Source organism: Pseudopodoces humilis, chromosome 10 (assembly GCF_049639895.1).
Source record: "Pseudopodoces humilis isolate 2021_Gansu_Grassland_sample_001 chromosome 10, ASM4963989v1, whole genome shotgun sequence".
Taxonomy (NCBI): domain Eukaryota; kingdom Metazoa; phylum Chordata; class Aves; order Passeriformes; family Paridae; genus Pseudopodoces; species Pseudopodoces humilis.
This window is the reverse complement of record NC_142209.1, coordinates 21,430,508-21,457,039: the sequence shown is the minus strand read 5'-3', so window position 1 is coordinate 21,457,039 and position 26,532 is coordinate 21,430,508. Positions and strand designations below refer to the sequence as shown.

Here is a 26,532-nt window from a genome sequence, read left to right as displayed (position 1 = left end):
GATCTGCCACAGCTTCATCAAAAGACAGCAATCAGGTGATTGTTTCCCACTCCTCTGGTGATCATTCTGGTGAGGTCAAAGGAAACTGCAGATACACACCTTCAGCTATGTTCATTACTGGAACCAAGCAACAAATGCCACCTGAAGTGTTGTACTCTTCATTCATCCAAGGGAGAAATCTAAAGCTATTCAACGGCCCTAACAGCAACATGGAAAAATGGAGACTGATTATGGGAAAAGAGGAAAAAGGCTTATTTTGACTTTTAGCAATACAACATCATCTTTGCTCGTGTTCAACTGAAAATACTATACACTTTACACTAATCTAAATGCTCACACTGGAAGTATCTTTATGCAGTATCTACAAAGTTGTCAGGGAAAAGGAGCCATTATAATTTTCCCCAAACTACAAAAGCTGGCTCCAGAAAAGCTGGCACATTACATTTCAAAGATATGAACTGAAATAACCCTACAATAAGGAAATTCCTCAAGGTCACTTGGTGTATCAGTAACAAAAAGCCCTGAGCTAAAGTAGAAGAATCTTCTTTCCTCGACTGCCAATTCAGCAGGTCTTAACCAGCACTGTGAAATTCAAGAGTCAACCCCAAAGTAAAGAACAGAGCAGTCTGAGACTGCGCCCAGGTAAGATTTTCTGATGACTCCTCTTCTGGCACTCTCAGCTACACAGGGAACCTAAGGTTCTTGCTGCAGATGTCTCAGCTCTGTATTTCAATGAGAGAGGATTCTGTGGTTCCACCCCTGTTCTAGTTAAACAGCCAAGCTGGACTGAGTCCTTAAATGACAGACCTCCACTTAAGTCTCTGAAAGACACCTGAGAATTCACTAGATAGGCATTAAGGAGACGAATATTAGAAAAGCATAATGCTAATAGAAAAATTAGAAGCATGATGAGAATTTCCAAGTTCCATTGCTTCAGCTCCTAAATTAGTTTACAAACTGTCTTTTTTAAAATTAGATTTATTTCTTGAGGAAACTGAAAACAACATACAGTCTTGATTTCACCCCACATTTCATTTAAAAACACGCATAACTGCAGACATGTCAGACAACAGGAGCCCAGTTAAAGAATGGAAGAACAGAGATGCACTGGAAGCCTTAGGATAAGTGACTATGCTCCTCAAACAGTGCAGAATCAATGCAACCCAGCTCAAAACACCAGAGAGAGAAGCAGCAAGGAGAATGGGTCACACTACTGACAGTTCTGCCTCTGGTCATCTGAGAAGTCTGCTGATAGAAAAGCGGTCTCCTAGAAGTCCAGCCAGAGGCAGAAATGTTACTGCAAGCGGGTGCCTTACAAAGAATATAGTCACCTTTTAAAATCTTATGAAAATTATCACTGACTTGTGAAGATCGTCCTGAATTAAGGGCAAGCCGCTATTTGTTCATACAAAAATTGCTCCTTGTGGGTCCAACCTGAGCCAGTCACAGATGGAAGCTTCATGAAAAGTGAAGAGGTCTACTGCCTGCAGCACCACGTGCAATGGACCAAAGGGTCACCAGAGCGCACACTGAGCATGATTTTGTACTGAACATATTCAAGAACACCTGACTAGCTGATAATCTGGCAGCCCCTCACTCTCACTGGAATGATGCTGGAGAAGTGATAAACACACTTTGAAAAAAAACACAACCACTGGAGAAAATTATCAGACATGATAAAAGTCTTGGTAATGGAAAGCCTGTGTACTGTTGAGACAGCTGCTCTCTACAGAGCTTTTATTGCTATCTCTAGCAAACATACTTCAAACCATAAATCAAAGTGCTTTTGCAAAGTCGATAATAAAGTCCCCTCAAACATCAGGGTCACTGATTTTAAGTTCAAAGAGAAGCCAAAATGCAGTTTAGTCCCTGCAACAGGAAATAGAGTGCTCACATCTGAAAGCTGCAGCACAAGAACTGACAGGAAAATTGGGAAGGCCCTTTGTCTCAGAGTACAGGATGGCAGTGGTTTCCAACACAGTGCAGTCAGCTGTGCAACTGTCAACAAGAGCAAATCTGGCACCTGCAGAAAACATGACAGAAACTGATAACAAAGCTTCTGTTCTAGAACAAATACTATGTGTAGGAGCTCTTAAAAGTCACTAAATACTGTCAGAGATGAGTGGCAAAATCTGCTGCAGGTGAACAACAGAACATCCTGAGTTGTAAAGGATACCAAAGAATCAATAAAATCCAACTCTTGGCCCTGTACAGAGCAGCTCCAAGAACCAACCCAAGGAAGAACACCAAACCACCAAACAAATCCAGCTGTTTCTTACGACGTCATCGTTTTAGGATGAAGCTGTTGAGCCAGGTGTTTGCAGCACAGGTAGCATAGCATGTGACACCTAAAATGTGCACTCAAGTTCTATAGCAGTTTGGGGACAAAGTCTGGATGCAGGCACCTTTTCTCTGGAGGGAGAGTGGCAGATTGAGACAAGAAGTATGTTTTTCAGTAACACGCAGTAGTGTTCATCCTATGAGAAGTTAATACCAAGTTAACTCTGACAAAACAAAGGCAAGTTTGTTAAGGCCCTGCCAGCTCTTCTCCACATTTGCTCACAGCACATCACTTCAGAGGCTTACATACAAGCTCAGATATCAAAGTGCAATTTTGTTCCTATTGCCTGGACCAGATTAACTACAGCGACCAGACTCGGGTATTAAGAGACCTGGTTTTATCAAGCCAACTATCCCATTCATCAGAAAAACATTTAATACCCTGAGACCAGGGGTTTTAGACATGGCAAAAGGGAAAAAACAAAAACCAAAATAAAACAAACCAAAAACTGCAGAAGAAAGCCATTATCTCCTTTCAGAATCTGTTTAAGCCTTCCAATACTGATGAACAAGGTATTCCACCACAAAAGTAGGACAGATTACCTCTGTAAAGCAGTGTAAAACAGTGATTGTGCAAATCTTGGCTGCTTATCCTCCTGACCCTATAAAAATGTAGGGATAAAGATTTACTGTATAAAAGTTGCAGTTTATTTCTTTTCTGATCAAGAGTTGTATCACTACTCAATACTACATTTTATTGCTAATCACAAATTGATGCACCGGGGTTTCAGAAGGGTTTGGTTTATAGCGTTCCTATGTAACAAAAGGAAAAAAGTTACAAATCCAGACTTTGCAGACACATGGCCATGTCCCTATAGAAGCAGGGATGCATTAGGTCTGTTTCATTAGAAAATTCTCCTCTTGAACAGTTTCTGGAGAACACACAATCATGATTTTCTCCAGTAGGAAAACTCACTCCATCATTCCATGCAAAAAGAAGGTGGCCAATCTGCTCCACAGCCTAAAATCCCTTTCCTACAGAATGGGAAAGGAACATGTACTTACACTGCTCCTACTGTGATGTGTTAATGCTTAAATTAATAGGAGCAAGTTGGCACATCTTCCAGGTACACCTAATAACCCAGCTCAACTCAGCTTCCAATGGCTGGGGTAGCAAATTCTCTTCACCACAATTGAGATGTGTCCTAATATTCTATAAAAATGCTACGGTAACCTTTGCCAGACAGCAACACGGTAGCACTCCTGCTTCAGAAGAGCACTGCACAGCCTTTCAGTAATAACACACAGCTCAGTGCATACTTCATCTGTCTCAGACCCAGTATTAGCTGCTGTAAGCAAAAGCCTGAGGACACACGATAGACAGTGCTGCCCCAGAACAGCACTGCTACAGATACCGCTGCCCTGTCATCCCCAACACTGTGATGCTTGGATTTCAAGAAGGGAGAGTTAGGACTGTCCCTTTAGTCATATTGCCTTAGAGAAACTCAAACGAAACTCTTTGGGAGGTGCATGTCTGTTGGGAGCTGAACACCTAGTCTTGTTAGAAGGCTGCACTTCACAAGGCTCCAGAGAGATTTCACTGGTTCTGAGGCACATACTATTAACAATTAAACTTATGATTAAGTAAGTCAAAAGCACTATCAGAACAAAAATATTAAATGGAAGGTTAAATAATTTGTCCTACAGGATTCATTTTCACATTTCACCTGTTCACACAAGCACCTCCTTTCTGTTCAGATTTGAACATCCTACAGCCCAACCACAGAAAGGAGGTGCTGAGAAACAAGAGACTGAAGCTGCTTGCGACAAAAAATGGATATAAATATAAAAGAGGTTCCATTTCCAGCACCAGTAATACTGCCTGCTCAAGCCCAGGTGTGGTCACCAGGGAGACTCCTAAATTCAGGAACATTATTCAATTAAAACAACAGACCACACTATTCTGCAGCTGCCAGGATTCCTAGCAACAACTCTCCAAAGAGTTTGCCACCTGTCAAAATTGTCTCTAAAGGAAAAGCAAGACTGCTCAACAAGATGAAAGCAGCATCCCCAAGCTGGCTTATTTGGTAAGGACCCAACTTCAGACCAGCAATCTGCAGGCATCAGCTTCAGCAAATGGGATCTCTTTCACTATCCAACAGCTGCCTTACAGCTACTGCAGAGCATCAGCTTTTTAGCTTCCTTAAAATATAAAAGAACAAAACCCCAGAAGAAACCCTGGATTCAAAGCATCCAAATATGGCCTGTTGTACTGGAACGTTTAAATCCTTGGGGGAGGTTGGGCATCTTCTTCCTCTGCCACAGGCAGCGTTTACTCCATGATGGCCCGGTACAAGGCAGGTTCAATATAATCTTCACGGTAGCGTGAATTGATCACTCTTTGTCTCTTCCTCTCTTGACTGACCTCCTTCTCTTCAAAGATCTCTGTGAAGCGCATATCTGAAGCTATTGACTAAGAGAAAAAGACAGAATTAGTCACTAGAGCACAGATGAAATCCCTGTCTCCACACCCTCCTATTACATGTAAGAACCAAGCCAAGACACATGGGAACATTCAGCTTGCTTCAAAAACTGACCAAACACAAAAAGAAAAATATTTAAGAAACTGGATTTGCAGGTCTGGGGGTAAGTTTGAGCAAACTGTAATTAGAGATCTGAAGAATCTCAAGTTTCAAATGTAACAGCACTTAATTTAAATTCACAATCGCTTTCTCAGAGTAATAAACAGAGTCAGCTGTTCAAATTTTCAAACAGTCTAGTACAATTTCTGCTTTATGGAGCAGGCATGTTTAAACACCTGGTCACAGAATTCAGCTTTAATACATTCTTTCTTAAGCCTCTAACATCTTCTGTGCCTGGCAATAGATCTGCATTGGGGTGTGCATGTTTGTACTGTAAAGCAAGACACCCCCATGTGCTGTTTGTAACTACAAATTCTGTAATGGGAAGTGTAAAGCAACAAAATGGGGTGTGGGATCTCCACCCTTATTGATAACCAAACTTAATTGGAGACAGCCCTGAGCAGCCCTTTCTGAAAATTACCCCTGTTCAGAACAGGTGTCTGGAGACCTGCAGAGATCCTTTCCCACCTGAATTATTTCACAGTCTCAAGAAACACCCAGCTCTTTTGATGCAACTCTACTAAGAGCTTCTCAGAACAAAGGGTAAGTGAAGGAACTTGGCCATTCTTTGCAGTGCAAGTAGACAATCAAACTTATGAATACGAGCATGAAAAAGCATTAGTGTGCTCTCCCAGTCTGTGACTGATACAAACTCACAACCCTGCAGAAAGAGAAATTCTCTCCAGACTGAGACAGAACTTTGTTTTTGTAGCCTGATCAACTACTTAGCTTTGCAATGATTAAGGAGAGCAGCAGATTGTATTTTGCTGCCGCCACATGATCAGGTTGCTGTTCAAGCACAAATTAAAACAAATTTCTTTAGTAGAATTTGCACCCTGTTTACCTACCAGCCTTGACTTCACTCTCTTAGGAAGCTCCTCTTCAAGAGTATATACATCATCCCTTTTCACCATCAGCTGTGAACCATCTTCAAATTCCACCTAGAAGAGAACCAGAAGTTGTTCTGTCAGAAGTCTCACAAATTAGCACCCTGCCACAGGTACGCAGAAGTTGCCTTCTCCCCAGAACTCTCTTGTGAAATAATCTTCTACCACTTGAAATTGGTAAGATACAAATGCAGCTATATGCACACTACAACAGAATTGAATCGAAACCTCAATAATCTCATGACAATAATAGCCCAGCAAATTTTGGGATATTCTTTTAACACCTGACAAGACAGTCTGGCTGTTCACTTTAATATAGCCTGAATATTCATCCCTTTGGAAGCATAAAAGGCATGGTGCACTCTCACTAGAGAAAAGCAAAATAAACTTACTTTAAGTAGTTTAAACTACAGAGTCTGATGAAGAACTGCAGACCAGCAGTTTTCAGAAGTGGATACTTTCAAGTAGGTAGACACATGTACATACAGCTGCAAGCAGTCACTTTCAGCAGCTGTTGCCAGCATCTGTCATTGCTAACACATTAAGAGTAACTTACCCTGGAGTGTTTAAGCATAACTCCCCTATAGCAACCCTGTTAACATGGTTGGCTTGTTTTAAGTGATGAATTTTCAGACAGCAATTTTGTACCTGGTACATCTGGATAGCATGTGATGCGACAAACTTGGCTCCATAAACTTGTCCATCTGTCCATCTTACTTGCACGACTTCCCCTTCAGCAGGGGGACCTAACTGAAGACAATCTCGACTCTAGAAAGAAGAGGGAAGATGGGAGAGACAAGAAAAGGTAAGCAGCTTCCTTATGTGAAGATTCAGCAAACTACCAAGGCACAGCACCCCAGCAATTCTCAATTTTAGGCATGGAGAACTAGGCTGAGAGACATCTATTTATGTCATATTTATTTAAATCCCAATAGTGGTATCTTCAAGGTATATTATGTGAGGATGGCATGCAAGTATCAGCAAGTTTTTCCTTCCAACCTACGACTGTTAAGCAGCCAGAGATTAGCTGCACTCCCTGTTATACTTGTCTCAATATGGCCTCAGGTAACATCCCTCAGGCCATTCTGGAGCACAGCTCAGCCACTACAGCACCCAGGGAACAATTACCAGATCCCCTGATGTGTCTGCTCTACAGCAGAAAGGTATATATGACTTGTATCATGTGTCCTGTACCACAGCCCCAGTGCACAACATACCACAATGTCCTCTGGGTACAGGTTATCGCTGAAGGAGCCATCATCAAAGTTGACCTCATAGAAAGTCTCCTTTGCAAGGCTGACCACTTCACATTGATAGAAGCGACCATTCTTGTGCTTGCTGATGACTATCTGCCCAGGGGACAGATCCTGGAGTGCAGCCTTGGCTCGCTGAGAAGAGAAAAATCACTTTTTATACACTGACTCAATAACACATGTGTTGAAGACCATGGCTCCAGTGCTGGCAGACAGCAAAGCAAAACATTTTAATTCAGATGACTTACTCTACTTAAGCCATCATCAGCAATGTTTTTAGAGAAGTTCTGCCTCCAGAATTTTAAATGCCTAAAGTCTAATCTGTTATGTGCTACTGTCCTTAATTTACTTAGTCAATTAAGTTCTCATTCTTCAGAGCAACGGAAGGCCCTTACAGAAAACATTCTCTAATAAGATTGTTGTGGTTTTGGTTAAAAAGGCTGAATGGGAACTTTAAAAATTCATCAATCACTTAAATGTGATATTCTGTGACCACTCATGAAGACTGCTGGAGCACTGGCATTAACTCCTGCATATTAAATATCACAGCATAAATCTCACTAGTGTTCCTCATTACAACACAGCCACAGGAGGGATGTGATGCTTTCAGTCCTTCTGGTCTGCAAACCTAAGTACAGTAAAGGACCTGACAAAGATCAAAGTAGCAGCAAGGCTGAGATCAGAATCCAAGACCAACACGGTTAGATTACATTACATACTGTGAGACAGCCAAGCCTTCAGTGATGTTTCAAAATAATCACACAATCTACTAAACTTTTCAGTGCCTTCAACACACTGCAGTTCAAATGTTAGGAATAACACACCTACACACCTCTGCCTGAGATGGGGTCTTATGCCTGAAGCAGGTAATGAAGACAACAAATGGCCAGTCATCAGGCTGCATCATGACTCCTGCTGCTTGGGCACAGCTGACATGAAAGGATGTGGGACACCGACCATGTGAGCACTGTACACAGCAACCTGCAATTCTCTTTCTCCTCTTCTTGCAGAAGATGCATTTCTGTGGACAGGAAACTAGACGTTATTGATTGGTACTAGGTTTTATCCCACACCAAAGGCTCACTAGCAGCTTATCATATAATAGCTCATTTAGCCATTATTTAGCCTCTTTGAAAATACTGCTGCTTTCTGACTAAACAGAAGTAGGCAGCTACCAGTTTTAGTTTATGACAAGACAATAATTCATAAAAGTAATGCAACAGAGGAAAAATGTAAATTAAATATCTACCAGCTCAACATGCACAAAGCATGCAACCCAAGGATGCCAGCAACAGATCTAAGATTAGATCAGCTTGCAATGCTCCAACTCAATAGGGCCTTTCAGCAGTTGACTAAAAAGTTATATAAATGCAAGAAACAAGATTAGAATAATGGGAAATGACCACAAAGGTAACAGTTAAAATTCTGTCACTACTACCAGTGACTCAATTGGGCCTGCTGGGCAGATGTAAGAAAAGAATGTTATCTGCAATGCATATGAAAGCAGAGTCATTTTCCCTCCAACACTGAGCTGTTAAGTAGAGTTGTTTTCCTGCTGAAGACCTTCACCCATTATAGGAATGCCTCACATATCCTGAAGCATCCAGTGCTTGAAAGCAGTCAACTAAGCAAGTGGAATACTAGGGAGGAGAAAACAAGCACAACAAATTATCACCATTACACCACTGTATAAATATTATCTGCCACATACTGAAAACAGTGTCCCTTTTGCTGGCTCTTCATGTGCATAAACACAAACACTAGAACAAGGAAAGATTTTGAAAAATGGCAATAGGGACAACTGCCATCTCTCATACACAGAGCTGAGCAGATTATACAGTTCAGTCTGGAAACTGAACCAAGATGACTTGGGTTTGATGGGATAAACAAAACCCCTCAAATTCTGAATGGACTACAGACACCCCTGATGCAGCACAGGTGATCCTTACCAGTCTGAAACGCTGCAGGGGGATTTTGCCAACATCTACAGGACTCCGTTCTGCGATGTTCACAAATTTTGCCTCCAGTACAGCCACAGCACACATCACATGAACCCACCTGTCAGGACAGAAGAAAGGAAAAATAAATTAATATGTATTAGACCAGCAGAGGATGCTTTGGAGTTTAAGTGAATACAGTTCTGTTCAAGTTTGCCATATAAACCACAGTAAATAACCTGTGAGAATGATCAGTGTAATCTTCCTACTGCTACAAACAGGTCACATGTAGGGCAAAACCAAAATCTCTTCATACTTAAAATCCACTATTAACAGGCTTAACAGGAAAGCAATTTAGTAACTCCTGCATGATAACGGCAGCCTGGCCAAGTTTGTTATTTCACGGTGCTACAAGTCTGCCCCATTGCTATTTTGCATCAAATAACTTTAGATAATTCACCACAACCACGGACACAGGACAGGCAGTTGTATGCACATTTTGCTGTAGAGGTACCTTGAATTTCAATGTTGTGCTACTTAAAACTATGGTTGCCCTCTGTCATTACTGTAACCACAAATAAGATGGAAAATCAAAATCCTCTGTAGAGAAGGTACTGAGAGATGTTAGCTCATTTGGGACCTTATTTTTACGTGGTAGGTTATGCCTCTGCATATTACAGCTCTGCACTATCAAATGTAAAACAACTAACAGCTGCTATCAACAGAATGAGAACCAGGCATTACCTAAAGAGGTAAGAATTGCTGCATGAGAACACAATGAACACAGGAAGTGTGAAGGGTGTTGTCGGTCACCCTGTTACACCAAATGCAGTTTACCAGCTTACCCTCTGGTACTTAGGAACTCAGCCTCTCCTTAAAATAAAAAAAATCTGAAACACTCACTTGTCGTCATTGGCTCTCTGCAGTGCTCCTCCTCGTAATGAACACAAACAGCAGTCCTGGAGTAAAGAAGAAAGCATTAGCTAGTGCACCACACTTGCTGCAGAACTTCCACCTCAAAATACACATCCAGAGGTAGAAAATTATTTTGCTGTCAGAAGAGAGCTAACTACTTTGTACAGATCAGCTCCTCAGCTCTCAAAAGTTAATGCCCTTAGGGCAACAAATATAGACTCTAAGTCTGTTGAAGGCAAGCAGAATCTACCACTGAAGGGTCAACTTATTTGTTATGGGTTCCTTTTACACCTGCAACACCCTATATCCTTTGGGGATGTGTAAAAGGATCCAGAACAAACATGAAGAAATAATAATCGAAAGGCTGACCCATTCCACTGACCTAGAGTCTATATAGCTGTTTGAGGGAATCCCATTCTTCTTGCTTTCTTCACATGTGCATACATGCAAACATACATGTGCCTAGTTATAAACACAAGTTATTTTCTGGCTTAGAAATAGTAGCTACCATAAATTCAGACAGACAATGGAGCTATTCCCACATTCATGCAGAACATCTTCCCTCTGACTCAAGGGAGCTCAGCAGTTTTGCATCAGTTAAAAGGATATCATTATGATTTAAAAGTACCAAAACACAAGAGACTAGCTCCTAAATATTCTCTAAATTGTGTTCTTTTCACATGATAATTAAAAAACCAACATTCACAACACTATGTGAATTAACTTAGTAGCCAAGTTCCCAGATGTACCAGACTCCACCTGTGAAAAACCTTACCTCTTCCAACGCATTTTCTGTACACCGTGAACACATCCAGTCTTCAGTGGCCTTCTCAGGGGATACACCATAACAACCTAGAACAGACATCTCATTTAAGAGTTCATTTAAACTCAAACCCATCTCCCTTGGGCCCAGAAATAAAGCAGGAATTAAAATTGATGAGCCCCAGGATGATGCTGTGTACTTGAAACCACTGTGCAGCTAACTGCCTATCCCACAGGCCAGCACCCAAGTATATACTCCTCTGGTAAGGGCTGACCTTGGTCTGTTTGTACATTAGATCAACTGACAGAGGTCTGCTATGATGTACTGTCTCAGTACAGAGAACACCAGAGCTTAGGGTAACATCTGGGTGCACTCACTTGCATGAACACAGACATGGCAGTTCTTGCAGGTGATGAGTACACTGGTTCCATCTTCCTCCAGGTAGGGAGTGGAAAGATTGAGGTCAGTGCTGCAGCCAGTTGCAGTAAAGCACATTTCAGGAATCAGGGGTTTAGTTCGGATCTTCCCATCCACAACAGCTGGAGTTACTCCAGAGTTTTGACTGCTGCCTTCACATTCTGCCTGTGGGGGATGGATAGGGAATTTAAATTTTACAAGTAAAATGGTCTCACATCATTTTTACTCACATATAATTTCATACATATATCCATAAGGTACTGAAAGATCATAGAATCAGTAGGTTAGGTGAAAATAGAGTTATGTTTATAACTATTTATTATTACATTTATAAAATCCTCAGCTGCTATGGCTTCAGAATGAAATTACTTTCTACTCAAATACTAAATTTAAAGTCTGAATTGCATCCCTCTAATGAGCAACAAGATACACATTAAACTGCATCTCTTCTGACAGAAGAGGTGGAATCACCAACCCCACCTCATGCTCTACAGGCAACACCTCTTCTGCATATTCCCTCTGTAATACAGAGGATCACAACACTACTATCCATCAGTGTACACTTATCTTACCTCAGTATGGAAGGACTACCAAAACACAGATAGACACCTACTACAATCCCCATTATTTTTTCCCTGTGTAGTTCTGACCAAGTCTAGTGGGCTTTAAAACTAATTTGTTCCTGGAAAATAAGCAGACTAAAAATGCAATTTCCCATATAAAGCTCAGGAGACTTTCAGGCTAATCTTTTGTATTTTATTCTTCTAAAGCAGTGTCAAATCAAGCAGCTAAGATATACAAAGTTTACAAACATATATTTCCATTCAAGCTACTCCTCTGAACAGCTAAACAAAAATTAATCTTTCTCTTTGAAAAAATGTTTAAACCATCTTTTGCACCTTGTAGGCTACCACAAAATAGCTTGCCTAATCTTTTAAAATTACTGTTAGCAGAAATTGCAGTAGCAGAATCAATCTGCACTGTCCCTCCTACAGTGCCTCAAAAGCTAGGGAGAAAAAGTCCAGGTAATGCTCACAGTTGGAAGGAAATGGACATGTTTTCAACAAGTCTTGTTTAGTCTAATTCTGTAAAACTTACTGATTTAAACTTATATTGCATGTCAAGCAAAAGACAAAATGACAGAGAAATCTGTAACAAAATTGAAGAAAATAATGACTTTTTTTCTCCAAAGCAGCAGATACTCTTCTTCTTCCCAAAGGAAAAGTGCATATTTGTCTGGCATTTTGTGCCAATTTTTTATTTGAATGGGTAACTGAAGTGAGTTTCCAGACTTGCTACAGACTTTCTGAAGTTGGAACAAAGACTCTAACCACAGCTCAAATCTTGGAAGAGTTTCTGCTCCATTGCCTCGTGTAGACAGACATTTGAAAACCTGCAGCTATGAGTTTTCTGCTCAACAGCAACTTACAAAAAAGATCTTAAGAAAACTACAACTATCTTTAAATCTTTAACTTTATACCTTTCTGCACGTGAAATCCTCATGTGCCACACAGTTCCTAAGTAGAATTTCCATTCCTAAGAACTTACTCTCAGACAGAAATAGCAAGACTGAACAGAAACTATGGTCTGTGGTTTTCATTAAAATTAGGAACTATATGAAATCAAAATCCTCAACAAAAATGTGAGGTCTTTATTTCCAAAACTGTGGTTTTCCACATGTTTTCCAAACAGGTTTCTAGTGCCACCACAACTACACAGTCATCACAAATGAATCAAATATGCTTAGTGTATGGGAAGAGTCAAACTATCTCAAAGTTGCAGGTCAAACATGCAGACAACTATTCAAGCTACCTTAAAATTATTTATCTTAGGTATATCAAAAAATTCAGTGAGGGACTCCTGCCTGCACATTTATTCAATGTGACAAAGGACTTCTGCACCCATCCCACGCTACTGTCAAGGATACAAGACAAGACAGCTTTGAATCTATACCATTTACAAACACAACCCTAAATTCTTTTAACTAAAAGGTTTTCTGCCTTGCCAGCTCCTCAAAGACCATGTACTATGAGAGGACCTAAAGTGTTTTCATAAAAAGATTTTAGAAATGAAGGAGTCAGTCTGCAAAGGAGAAGTGAGATTTTAGTCAGTTCTAGCGACATTTGAGCTCCATTCTGTGGTTTGAGCAAAAGCCACAAAACACAAAAGCTTCTGCTGACCAGCTGAGTGAGCCCCTGGGAACCCAGAGGGGCCCATCACAGGTGTGAGGATGTTCACCCACTTGTACTCTCCTAGAACAACTCCTGGGGAAGACTGCAACATTGACAGAGCTTTTGTTAACTGGCAATAAACCAACCCACATATTTAAAACTATGTGCCACAGCAGCACATAGTTTACTCTGTTACCTCTGTGATAGCATGAACAGCCTTGGTTTCATACCTGATACGCCTGGAAGAGCATACAAACAGCACAGTATGGGGGCTGCTGGGCCATGGTGCGATTGTATTCCTTTTCAGCCTCAAAATTTGGTGGCCGATTCTGCCACAGCTGGCTCAGTGGCTTGGCCCATGCTTCTGTCTCCTCAGCCTCTTCTTCAGGAGTTAGTTGCTCTGATGCCTCTGTGATAAGAGAGCATTCACACAGTGCTTATGTGGCCTTTTATAGATGTTCTTGTAAATGAAACTAAATAAGGCAAGAAACAATGAATGGAGATGAAAGAAAGACTGCCAGAAAGCAAACTGACAGAAGGGTGATGGAAGCCAGTAACTCAGTCTCCTTTCTAAGAGGCTTCTACTAATCAAGCAACAGTGTGAGAACAGAACCAGCTCCAAATTACATCTACATCAAAACTAAAGCCATCAGTCAAAGAATTTAGTGTTAGGGTTTTGTTTTTTTTTAAATCATTAATATTTACATCAGTGACTGGAATATTCTAAGGCAGATGCAGTTAGGCAACAGTCTCTTGTAGTGGTTTAATTTTTCTTTCCAAAGAAAAGTACAGGAAAGGAAGATGACACCACTTGAGAAACAAGTTTAATGATACAATGAGATATGCACCTTGTCTAGGAGGCAGAGGTGTCACTTACTGACTCCTCTTTATCACCAGTTACTTACTAAAATATCCCACACTGCCCACTGAAGCTGAGACCTTCTTTCCAATTTCCCAAAGAGCAAAAGGCTTTACTTACCATCATCACTGATGCAGTCCTTCACCAGGAGTGGGTGGTGACGTGGGAGTTTGCTCAACGGCTGGCGACGACCCTTGGACTTCTTACTCTCCTTCATGGAGCTTACATACTCCTTTCCCATCTGGACCAGGAGAAGCAATTCAGCTGTCAGTTAGCATGTGCACTTTTGACACCATTTTGGAAGCAATTAACTTTGAACTTAGAGAAACTTCTTCAAAATGCACACATGCTTCCACAGTTTTATTTCTAAGAAAGTAACTTCAGTTCTAAACTCTTTTTCAAAGTGCACAGAGCACTTTTGTTATGAAAAAACTGGACAGAGCTGTACTAGCTCTGTTGAGTCAGTAAGATGGACACTTTTCAGAGGTCCCAGTGTAGCTTTTCACACTGTTTCTTTAAAGAATCATGTAAAAGACAGAAACACAGAAGGACAAATTGGATGGCTGAACTTAAAAGAGCCATGATAAGAAGTATCAGATTCTGGAGAAGCCTCAGTTTGTGTGTCACTTAAAATATTCCAAATTTAAAAAGTAAAAAAATGAGTAAAATAAACTAGAAAAAACCACAGAGCTCATAGACATCTCAAACTAAAAGGGTTATTTTAAATGAAGGACATTTTCATCCTTTCTGCTTATTACTTGCATTGATGTCTTACCAGACAGACTGGAAGGAGATTGCAACAACAGCTATTTCCTCTTCCCTTAGCCTCATACAAAAACAAGTGACACACTGACAAAATTACTACTAACCTGACAAGCAGGGCAGTAAAGGTAATGATTTCAACAGTCCAGGAAATCTCCCTCTAGACAAGAACCTACCCTATTTTAAAAATCTGTTTTTCTTTTAAAAGCAGAAGTAAATCTTGGATTAAATGCATCTTATGTATGTTTAAATATCTTATTTTCATAAAAGAAGCTAGAAGAGAGCATAATATTCATTACCTCTGTTCTCTTTACACAGAGTTGGATACAAGACTTCTAAGAAATATTGAAATTAGCATTTCCAATTACCACCTAATGGAAAATTTGTTTTGAAGTACACTGCTCTGGGGGAAACAATGCACACCCATTCAAAATTTCACCGTTTCCCTGTACAAAGCATGCGATGGAGACGTCTGTATCGGCAACAGAACCTTTGGTTTAAATAGCTATGGCAAATCTCTCAGTTTCAGCTTAATTATCAAGATTGGTCTATCTGCTGCTCCTTTGGTGTAATGCTTGACTTCTTAGGAAGTCATTACTGGCCCTCCATTCTCTAAACACAGATTTAAAGAGGAAAACAAAATATTGGAAAGAGTCTAGCAGGTAAGATTCTAATTCTTCTCTTAGGTTGTTTAGTAAAACATTCATTGGCAGCTTTTAAACACTCAGATTTACATTCTCCCAACCAGTATTTTTGTTGCATCCTTTCTCCTCTTTTAAAAGGACACAGAGATGTACCCATGTATGCAATTTTATATTAAAAATCCCTCATCACATGAATGTGCTTGCAATAAAGGCTGGAACAAATCAGATTCATTTTAGGTACAAACAGGTGTCTCTTAGTACAAAATGACCTCAATCATCCTGTAACGCTACCATGTCAAAAACACGAAGCTATCCTTTCCATTACAGCACATAAATAGTTTAGAGAAGTTCTCAAGACAGGTGATCTCCTTGCTTACTTGAAAGGCTAAGTATGTAAGGCTTTCACCTGAATTCTTGTGTGTTTAGCCAAACTCAGAGGTGCAACCTGCTATGCGTACACCAGTGGGATGAAATTCTCATCTGCACAGATAGGAAGTTTTGTCACAGCAAATTCCTGACCATGGAATTACAGGCCTCCAGCTTTCAGTTCTTTTGCCATTCATACCTCTGTCAGTTCTTGCTCATTGACACTGGAGGTGGCACTGGCTTTCTTCCCTGAAGTCTGTTCATTGTCGGATCCGCTGGCATCCCCCTTAGCATAGCTGTGGACTGTGAACACCCCGGCTGGCCCAGGAAGAGTTTGTTTTGCCAACAGATCAGATGATTCAGAGTCTGAAGAATAGGCAGGTGAGCTGGACTGAACACTGGATGTAGCACTCTGCTTTGAAGCTGGCAACACTGAAGTGGAATTTGAAGCATGTGAAATGGAGAGATCCAGTACAGCTGCTTCTTGTTCTTCTTCCACCTCAAGCTTCACCGTTTTCAATTCTTCAAATTTGGCTGACTCCACACCATCTGGAAGAAGGGATATACTGAGTTTTTCTGAAGTCTGGGCAGAAAGAGAACATTTGTGCAACTATTTGCACAAAGCCACATAGAAAAGCAAACACCTACACACAAAAAAGCAACAGTACGTCATATAAAGAGTAGATGATTAATTCAAACACCTAAAAAGTCATAGATGGCTTAGTCAGGGAGAGAATAAAAGCATCTGTTCATTGCCTCTCCCGTCACAAGAACTAGGGTATATCAAACAAAACCAGAAGACACAGCGAGTTCAAAATAAACAGAGATGATCCCTTATACAGACATGTATATAGCTAAACCAGCCCAACTCCTGGACATATACTACTGTGGGTAAGAGGTTACAAATGTTCATGGAAGACTTAATTAAAAAAAATAAAACCCCACAAACCAATAAAAGATTACTAAATACAAGCTGCAAAGGGCTGGAAAACAAAATACAAGAGAGGGCATCACCTGTTTTCCCTTTTCTGGTGTTGCTCCATAGGCCCCTTGCTCCTCCCCTAATAGCAAGGATAACTCATCCATTACAAGCCATATGAATTTTGTCCAGCCAACTCATTACAAAATTACAAGTAACACACCTATAAAGCATACCAGACCCACAGTACCAGGAAGTGTGTATACATTATACTATGCAATTCCTATAAACAGGTCACATTGCACAAGAGTTACAAAGGAGCTTAGACTACTGAGGCATCCCATATATTTCTGTATGCAGGTAGGCAAAATAAAGAGTAAAAATCAAAAACCAGAAAATGGTTATATTTCAAGTTGTATAACAGTAAATTTCTGAGGGGCTAGCAGTGGCTCTGACAAACCAGTGTCTGCTTTTTTGGACACAAAAGCATCCTGCCAACTAGCATCATACTGAAGAGTGCCCCAGACAAGCCTAGCACAGTTACCTGGAAGTTTGAGCCTTTGTTCACCTTGCTGCACAAATTCATTTGTGGGCCTCTCGCAAGGCTCTGCCATATCCGCTTCATACTGTGTGGAGCTCAGCTCCTCCTTAGGGAAGGCCTCACTCTCACTCACCTCCTGAGGCACTTCCAGGCAGACCCTGTGCCTTTTTGTTCCTATGCGGTGCTTGGGGATGCTGCAGAAGACAAATCCCTATGTCAGGTTAGCAAACATGTAAATGTGTTAAATTTCTGTGTGAATGCATAAAATACAGTCTGGTCTGGATCAGTGTTTTATGAGACAACCTCTGGAAAGCCAAATAGTTTCCAAATTATTTTGAAGTGTTTTCTTTGCCTTTATAGAGGAGAAGTCAGTAATCCCTAGAGCTGACTTCTCAGCATGTTAATCATGTATTAAGGCAACTATGCTCTAGCAACGCATTCTTTACCTTAAACAAAACCCCCCCTCCAAACAAATCAAAGCAACAACAAAAAGATCCACCACCAAAGACAGCTTTAGGATCAGTAGCTGGTACTGACTGAAAAAGATTAAATTGCAAAATATAAGATGATTAGGCTGTTGACCTTCAGCAACCAGGAACTCCACGCCAATGCCACAGCTTGCAGCACTGACTGTACCAGAATTTGCTAGCAAGTATTGTCTCACAATCTCAATACTCCCTCTTTTTCTTCTGGCCTGTCAGTGCAGGGTACACACTGCCAATCCAGGCTTTGGAGGTCTGTCCCAAGATGAAGAACTACCTTCCAAGCTGGTGTGTTTCCTGCTCACCACAGGCTATCTATTAATGTGGACCTAAATAGTAAAAAATATTAAGAGTAAACCCTATTTCCAGGAAAGAAAAGATTATTGCTAACTTTCACTGTTCCATCAGAATGGCAAACATCTAATTACAACTGGGTTCAAATTCTAAGAATCCAATAGAAAAGCAGAGGACTATATGAAGCAGTACCTTTTTGTCTCATCCCCATCCACCTCCTCTTTACAAGCCTCTTCTGTTTCCATCTCCTCAGCACAGTGTTTCCCATTCTTGACTTTTTGCATGAGATCCCCTTTAAGGAACTCTGCTGCCTCTGGGGTTGGAAGAGCATGGTCAATGACAGTCACGTCCTTCCCAGCTTTCCAAAGCTTGTAACGATCTGGCTGGTACTTCCTCACAAACACATCCATGGAGATCTTCACCATGTCCTTCCGACATGAGCACTGAAGTCACAGAAAATAATTAAAGTAAGGCCATTCTCTGCATTTCTCTAGCATTTTGCTTTCAAGACTTTAAGGAACAAAATCACACAGTGACATGTAATTGAGCCTCAGAACTCCCAAGATTCTTTCCCAGGAAATCAAAAGGGTATATATTAGGTTACTAAAAATGTCAGAAAAGCCAGCAAAAAACACGAAACAGAAAACCAGATGTTATCACAACAGTTAGGAAAGAAAACTCATAGGTATTTTTACAGAGTTGATGGCAGAAAATGAGTGTTTTAAAATGGGCTCATACAGAAACAGGCTGCAAAACCAGAGACTATAATGAAGAAATCAGAGCCACACAGGGCCTACCCAGAGCAGTAGAGATTCCCCTCACCCAAATGTGGTTACAGGTAGTGCTTCAAAGCATTCACTTCAATGTAGCTTCTGAAAACATAACCCTTGTTTTAAGGCACCTCTACAGGGATATAATGCTATTCAATTTAAAGGTTCAGCCAAGATACTTATTTTGATAAGTCATTTAAGTTACTGAAGTTGTATTCAAGGCTAAACAGTCAATAAATAACAGTTAAAATACTGGAGAAAATTAGTAATGAGCTCTGCCCACCAAGCATATTCTTTCACCTCTGGAACCACAACCAGTTCCACGCCTTTCTTTGAAGCTTCGCTTGAGCTGCACAAACTTACAAAAAAAGTTACAAAGTTACAAAGCATGCTGCATGCATGGTTGACACAAGGCATCAAGCAGGACTTTGCCTGGACGTTGCTACTTTACGAGATGGTCACATCTTAAAAGGCTTGAAACCACTCTCTTAAAACTAACAATGGGAGCTTAATGACGGCAACAGACCACTCACCAGCACCGACTGCTTCCCGTACTCAATCCAGCGAAGAGTAGCAAAGTTGGTAGATTCAGCACAGTTGAAGCCGTGGTTAAAGCCAGCATGATAGCTATAAGGAAAGGTTATCATGAACTCTCCAGCCTCCTGTGTCACCTAGAAGACAATTGAGACATCACAGTGTTATTCAGAGTTTAAGAAGGTAGTTGGTGAATATGACTAAAAGGAGCTTCTGTACCCCTCTCTGCAGCACATCCAAAAATCCAACTCACAGATGGTGGCTGGAGCTCCCTACTGCAATGGACAGACTTGCTACTGACCTTCACTACTTTCCTACTTATGTTAAATATCTGTTTACTAAAAAGCCACGCTCAACAGTTTTTTTACTAAAACACAGCACAACTGGTCTATTTAGCATAGACATGGTTATACATACAAAATACTCTGTCACCATCTATATGAAGTTCATAAAGATACTTATCTATATCACTAGAGGTTTGGCTGAACAGTTATCTAAGGTTGAGCAAATTTCTATCCACACAGAACTTGAAAATTTATTGCTGTTTTCTTTTGCTGTTCACATTAGAGTACAACTCTCAGTCAGTCTTCCTCTTCAACATTTCCCCACTGTAAAGGCTTATGACAACAGAACCCTTCAGCTGCCCAGGCAGATGATACAGTATATCTGAATAAGAATTCCAAGACTAGATCTTTAGCATCTCTGTGTGAGAGAGGGAATGGCAGGTCATTAAGGGAGCCTAGAAAGTTACTGATGTCATTAAAATATTAATAAGGACAACCCTAATTTTCTATTGAGGAAGCAGATTGCAACAAACAAAATTAGCATGGACAAATTCGAAACAGAAAAGAAAGATCTCATTTCACCGAATACACATCTAAACAGTGAAGTGAATCTAACACAGAAGATAATGTTTAGTTTTAAGTTAAAAAATTTTAAAAAAATCAATATTGCAGAAAACCAAGCTTTTGTTTTTAGGAGCCTTTGACAGATTTTTCAGTCTCAAACTCTTTCAGGCCCCAACTGCCAGATAAATGGAAGTACAATAGGAAGGATTGCGTTATACCCTGACTGTTTCTATTTTCCTCTCTAAGCATCTGCTACTGGCTGCTGTCAGAAACAAGACAAGGCTGCAGGAACCTCTTGATCAAGCTGGTAAAACCACGATTACTTTTCTACACCTTATCAAATGGAATTCCGTATTTCTTCAGAATTGATGGAGAAATGAGAGTCATCTTGTGACGAAGAAATGCTTCACAGCTTTGGGCACTTCCTGGAAAAAATCCTGTTTAAAATAAAGACAAGGAGAGATGTTACCACTGTGCTCAAACTACATTTATTTTTCAGCAGTTTTATGAAAAACTACTGTTTAGACAATTTTTCCCTACAAGTAGGGAAAAATTATTTGAAGTGTGCTAGTTTGCATGCTGAAGAAAAATGACAACTCCCCAAGATTTCTCTTTTAACAGCTGACAGTTTGAAAGAACGTAAGAAAGACCTCAAATAGAAGGATCCTCCCTTGGCCATAACATTCCAGTTTTAATAATCAATAGCTAAGGATTTTCTCATTAAAGGTTAGACAGACCACAAGTTCATTATTTGCAACGTGACTATTTCTCTTGTGTGTACCCTATGAGCAAACATTCAAAAGTAATGTAATCTATATCCTGAAAGGCAAATTATTGGCTCAGTCATGCCAACCTGTGCTCTCTAAAAAAGCTGAAACCCATTGCAGCTGTCCATCCCATCTTTAGAAAAAGGCAGGACATGAACTGACTGATTACCTTTCGCAAGTCTCTCCAGCCGCTTCCCATGCTCTGGAGGGATGGAGTACCTGCAGTTGTAAAAACAAGTCTGTTAAGTTCAAGTGACAACAACAAAATTTTGAAGTTTGACTGGAAATCATCATTAGTCGTGAAGATGTGAATCACTTAAAAATAAATAAAATCTCTATTTCTACACTTGTCTTTTTCAAAGTTTGATATAAAGCTAAAAATCTTAATTGAGGACTTTTACCTTTCTCTTCCAAGAAAAATCAACACCCAAAAGCTAACCATTTCTTTCAACAACTTTTGCTCAAGCAGTCAAGGAAGTAAAAAGTCTGATGCACATAATTAGCAGATCTGTGCAGCAAAACACAAATTGCAGTGAGAAAGTGAAGAGAACTTACTGAACTGTCTCAGTTCACAGCTGTGTAATCTCCAGTATATTCAGTGCAAGGAGGAACACAGGGCAAGAGAGAAAAGTGAGTCACCTCTTTCAGCTGCTCAGACAAAGATGGGACTAAGTCAGGTGCCACATCCTTAACATGTGCACAACTCATGGAGTGCTCTTTAATGCTATGTCTCTCCCTGTACACACCTTTGTATGGGTGCCACAAAACTCCTGTCTGGTATGTCTAAAATAAATAAATCAACTCACTTTGTTTGCTTTCACTCTGGAATACAGTGCTGTATTCTGAAAGGACTCCTTGCCAAATTAATCAAAGATACCAGCAAAACTCACTTCTTCCAAGTACTACTGTAGAAGAAGTAATGGCCAAATAGTTCAACAGACTGAACTATTCTGTTTCATGTTTCCCTGCTACTGCCACTGCATGGGGTTGTTCATGGGTCACATTGTGCTAGCTATTATTTTTTTCTTCAAAGTTGTAATAAAAGGCAGCCAAAATTACTTGTTTCCAACAAAAATGCCATGGAAACAATAGTTGAAGTTGCTTGAGAAATTCATTTGTGAACAGAAAGGCATGAAAGCCTCTCCTAAAAAGAATCAAGAAAGCTCAGACACTGGACAAACCACTCAGTGACATCTGCTAGCCTGATGTTTGGGTATATGATAAACAGCTACAGTTCAAAGTCTGTTGAGAACTGCCCACTTCCCCAGTGCCTGTGTGACCATACCTCTGTACGGTCATTTTAGAGCCTCAGGAAATGATAAGCATTTGGGCCAAGTTTTGGCTCCACCACAGCAGAGAGCATCCATGCTATACTGTAATTCAGAAGAACCCTCTACATTAGGAAATCAACTAGACCCTTCTAGAAGGTAACCAAATAAATTCTACTGAGGACATGCACTGCTCTGCAGGTCCTTACAGATTTCTAGTGTTCTTGTCATCAGATAGAACTTCAGTGCAAGACTAGAATACTGGTAATTATTTTAGTAAACTCTTAGCTTCGTGACTTTGACTCCAATATTTTATGGTACTGCTTTTCTACACGTAGAAGATTCCTTAGAAAATCTTACCATGACTTGGGTTCCCCAAAATGCAAGTAATTAATACTGTAAAGATCCATGTCCTCAGTGTGCCAAGCAAATGAAGTTTTCCACATTCCAAAATATAGGTAAGGAGTATTCACTCCTTCGATGGTTATGCCACTTTCATTCTCCACAACATCCAGGATTGTGTTCAATCTGCCAATATTCCACGCATCTACATGCTGAAAAGCACAAGCCTCGTGTCAAACAAGGATTACAAAGTACAAAACCACATAGCTGAGATGACAGTTTGCAAAAGCTTAACAGACACTTGTGAAACAGTACATCACAGAATTACACAGCTCAAGCTGTGAGCTAGTTCACCTAAACCCCAAGTTTTGCATGGTAGCTTGCATAGTGATTGCTTGTTGGCCTTTAAGGAGGGGAAAAAAAATTACCAGTCAACATAATGACTACAAAGGAGAAATAATCATGAAGCTACAGACTTAGCAGAGAACAATAGTTGATGTTGATTGAGTTTGAGCTGATGTCTGAAACCTCTTGAACAAAAGCACTTTTCATTCCAAACATATTTTAAAAGAATAAACCACGGTAATTTAGGAGACAAGCAAGCAGAATGCAAATTGTCTCTTGACAGTTATCATCCTACCACCTAACAGCTACAGTGGTGTCCCACAAAAATACATACACCAGTGGATACCAAAGCAGCATAGATCTGCTGATCAACACTTCCCTCACACGCCTTTCAGGACAAAGCAATGCCTGGGCAATAGAGGTTTTTGCTTTCCTAAACTGAACTGCACCACAATGAAGTGCTAGCAAAGGTCCCTTAGAATGCCACCTCTGTCAGCTGCCTACTCCAGAAGCTGGAACTATGCTATCATTAGGTCTTTCCAAAAGGTAAGAGGTAAGAGTCAAATGCCACATTAGTATTTATGGAATGCAATATACCAGGATAACTGTTACCTGAAAACCAGAACAGTTTCCGTACCTTGTCGTAGAGCGTGCCATTAACGTCAGCCCCGTAGATGGGAGCATTGAACGTAAGGTTCTTCCAGTATTTTCGTTCAAGGTCTTCAAAGTCTGTGTAGCGGGGTGTGCAGTACCTGAAAAAAACAAGAAAGATACTAAAGACTTTGCAGTTTGATATTTGACAAGCCCGAACCAATGTTTTCCCCGACTGAAAAAATGGAAAGCTACAATAAAAATACCTAATGTGTGTTACCAGCCAGATAAACAGTGTAAGCACTCATGGCTCTGTTTCTGTGACACTTGGGAACAGAAGTATCAGGAAGAAAATTACTTTCCCCATTTCTCAGTTTACTTTCATTTTTGCTTTGTGCACTTTTCTGGGGTCAGAACAATTTCACTTTCTAGCTGTAGCTACTTAGAAGCAACAACAGAGTGAAAAGCAGAAATGATACAAAGAACAACTTAAAAAGCAAAACCAAACAAACCCAACTTTTTCTGCCACTGTGAAACTACCAAACCTCCACAGGCGTACCATGGTCAAACATGCTCTGCTTTCCAGAAAAATAACTATTCTTGATGCCCATTCTTGGCTAACTTTATACTGGACTATTTGTAGCACTGGGGGATCAAATTTACTATTAACACCTATTTAATGTGCACCTATATACATAGATTCCAGACAATTACATATATAATGTAAAACAGTAACTTCCATCAAATTATTCTATTAAACAGAATTCTAAAATATCTGGTCTGTACTGCTTTTGAAAGATAAAACAATCTATGATGGACCAACTATAGCTGGCAATTCCAATGCTATTTCTAGTTACTGCAAAGGCTATTTTGCTTCAACTCCTTTTCAAGCGATCTTTTCTTCATCTCCTTTTTTATGTCATGAAAATAAAACATGAACATCATGAACGTTCCTTTCTCCACTACTTAAGTATTTCAATGGTCTAGCTACTGGGGACAGACAGACAGGAGCCCACAGCACAAACAAAAAGTTCTGCTCCCATTACACATCATCTTGCTGCACGGGTGACAAAGGTTCCCACGCGCAGTCTGCTGTACAAGCAACCTCATCTGCCCAGAGCATGATGTTCATACTGCTGGCCCCAGAACGTACCAAGGACCTGACCCCAGTGGGAAGCTGTGGATGCCCCATCTCTACAAGTGTTCAAAGCATGCTTGGAAGGGGCCCTCAGCAACCTGTTCTTGAGAAAAAAATCCCTGCCCCTGACAGAGTGGGGAACCAGATGATCTTTGACGTCCCTTCCAACCCAAACCATTCCATAACTCCCCGGGACTAGCCGTACTTGTCACTGTTGGCGATCCTGCGGAACTCGCGGACCGTCATGGCCTTCTTCTGGATGTTGTACTGCGTGAAGAGCCCGGACTGCCCCGTCACCACCTGCTGGATGGGCGCAGGGATGACGAGCTCGTCGATGTCATCGTAGCACTGCCGCGGCTTCCACTCCTTAGGCGGCACGATCTGCGGGGACACACGGGCCGGGAGCGGGGGCCGCGGCCGGGGACAGCGTCAAACTCGGGGAACTCGGGCCGGGCCCCGGCCGGGGCGCGCCCGCCCCACCGGCGCCGCGGCGTAAACAAAGGGCGGAGGCGGCCGGTGCGCGGCCCGGGGCCGGCGGCCCGGCCTCCACCCGGGGGGAGAGGGAGTGTCGCACCTTGGCCAGTCCGGCGCGGTGGGCGCCCTGCGACTCCACGTAGGCGATGTAGCGGCTGAAGTCGCGGAACTCCTCCATGGTGGGGCGGAAGGTCATGATGCGCTGCCCGGGATTGAGGCTCTCCAGCTCCGAGGCCATGATGCCGGGCCGGCCCTGCGCGCAGGAGGCGGGGGTGTCCTTGCGGGGGGGGGGAGACCACGCTTGCCCCGCCCCTCCCGCCCGCCGGCCAATCGCCGCGGGGTCCGCATCGGTCCTGCCTCCTCATTGGCGGAGGAAGCGTGCCCGTCAGGACCCCACGGCTCGCTCTCCCTCTCACGGCGGAGAACGCCACCGACTCACCCCCCTCCCCCCCGCCCGGCCCGGCTCGGCCCGGCCCGGCCGGCGCGGCGGAACCCGAGTCCCCGCCCGTCGCGCTCACGTCGGCAGCGCGCCTTGCTCCTCCGCCGCCCCCACCCGACCCTCGTACCACCGTCCGATCACCGTATCCCTCCGCACCACGCGCCCAAAGAGTCCTGCGGACCGCCGACGCCACCGCAACCGTTCCGCTCCGCCCGAGCCCCGCCCGGCTGCCCCGCCTCTTCCCTCCGCCGCCGCAACCAATCGCTGCCCGCTGCCCGTTTCGCAGCCAATAAGAATTCGACGGCCGGCCGGGGCGGGCCAGCGAATCAAGAGGCCGGGCGCGGGGCGGTTGCTAGGCAGGAGGGCGGGCGGGAGCAGGCAGTCGCTAGGGGGCGTTCGAGCGGGGGCCCCGCCGGGGCACCCTCAGCCCGCGCAGGGACGGCGGGGGCACCGTCCCCATGCCGCCCACATCCCACCCGGCTCCTTCCCGCATCCCTCCTGTATCCCGCCTGCTCCCCGCCTCCGGAGCCGCCAGTGTCGCCGGGTGACTGATCCCGGTCCAGCGGGCGCTCAGCGCGGGGTGGAAGCTAACCCCGGGTACGTGGGTGCTGCAGCGAGCGGGTGAGTTTCGGGCGCGGAGCGGTGACACACAACAGGCATCTGCCAACCGAGCACACGAACCCCGCTAATTATACTCCTACAGTTTCCGTGTGTAAACAAACCCAGAGTAGAATTTGATACTTTGCAAACGTTTGGCAGCGAACGCAGACTGAGGCTGGACCAGCACCAGGCCCGGCCCACGCCAGGGCGCTTGGCCAGCACAATCCGGTCATCTAGAAACGTGGAAAAGTGCCGCCGTAGCCAGCGGATGCTGCCAATAATCC

At 42.3% G+C, this 26,532-nt stretch overlaps 1 protein-coding gene across 2 annotated transcripts; it reads right to left on the bottom strand.

Annotated features, from left to right (window-relative positions):
* Positions 1–2,965: 2,965 nt before the first annotated feature.
* KDM4A (lysine demethylase 4A) lies at positions 2,966–25,873 on the bottom strand. 2 transcript variants are annotated; one of them, XM_005521066.3, is made up of 22 exons: positions 25,776–25,873; positions 25,310–25,462; positions 24,941–25,116; positions 23,644–23,758; positions 22,680–22,873; positions 21,221–21,270; positions 20,618–20,721; positions 19,436–19,573; positions 18,325–18,575; positions 17,360–17,550; positions 16,096–16,445; positions 14,245–14,365; positions 13,496–13,674; positions 11,055–11,259; positions 10,690–10,766; positions 9,903–9,958; positions 9,012–9,120; positions 7,895–8,083; positions 7,027–7,197; positions 6,458–6,577; positions 5,771–5,863; positions 2,966–4,753 (listed from the first exon to the last, which is right to left on the bottom strand). In XM_005521066.3, the coding sequence occupies exons 2-22, from the start codon at positions 25,445–25,447 to the stop codon at positions 4,613–4,615; spliced, it is 3,168 nt and encodes a 1,055-aa protein (XP_005521123.2). In that variant the 5' UTR covers positions 25,448–25,462; positions 25,776–25,873; the 3' UTR covers positions 2,966–4,612. The 2 variants fall into 2 exon arrangements, with proteins under 2 accessions (XP_005521123.2, XP_014106230.2); XM_014250755.2 differs by having other exon boundaries at positions 25,805–25,861.
* Between the last annotated feature and the right edge of the window lie 659 nt (positions 25,874–26,532).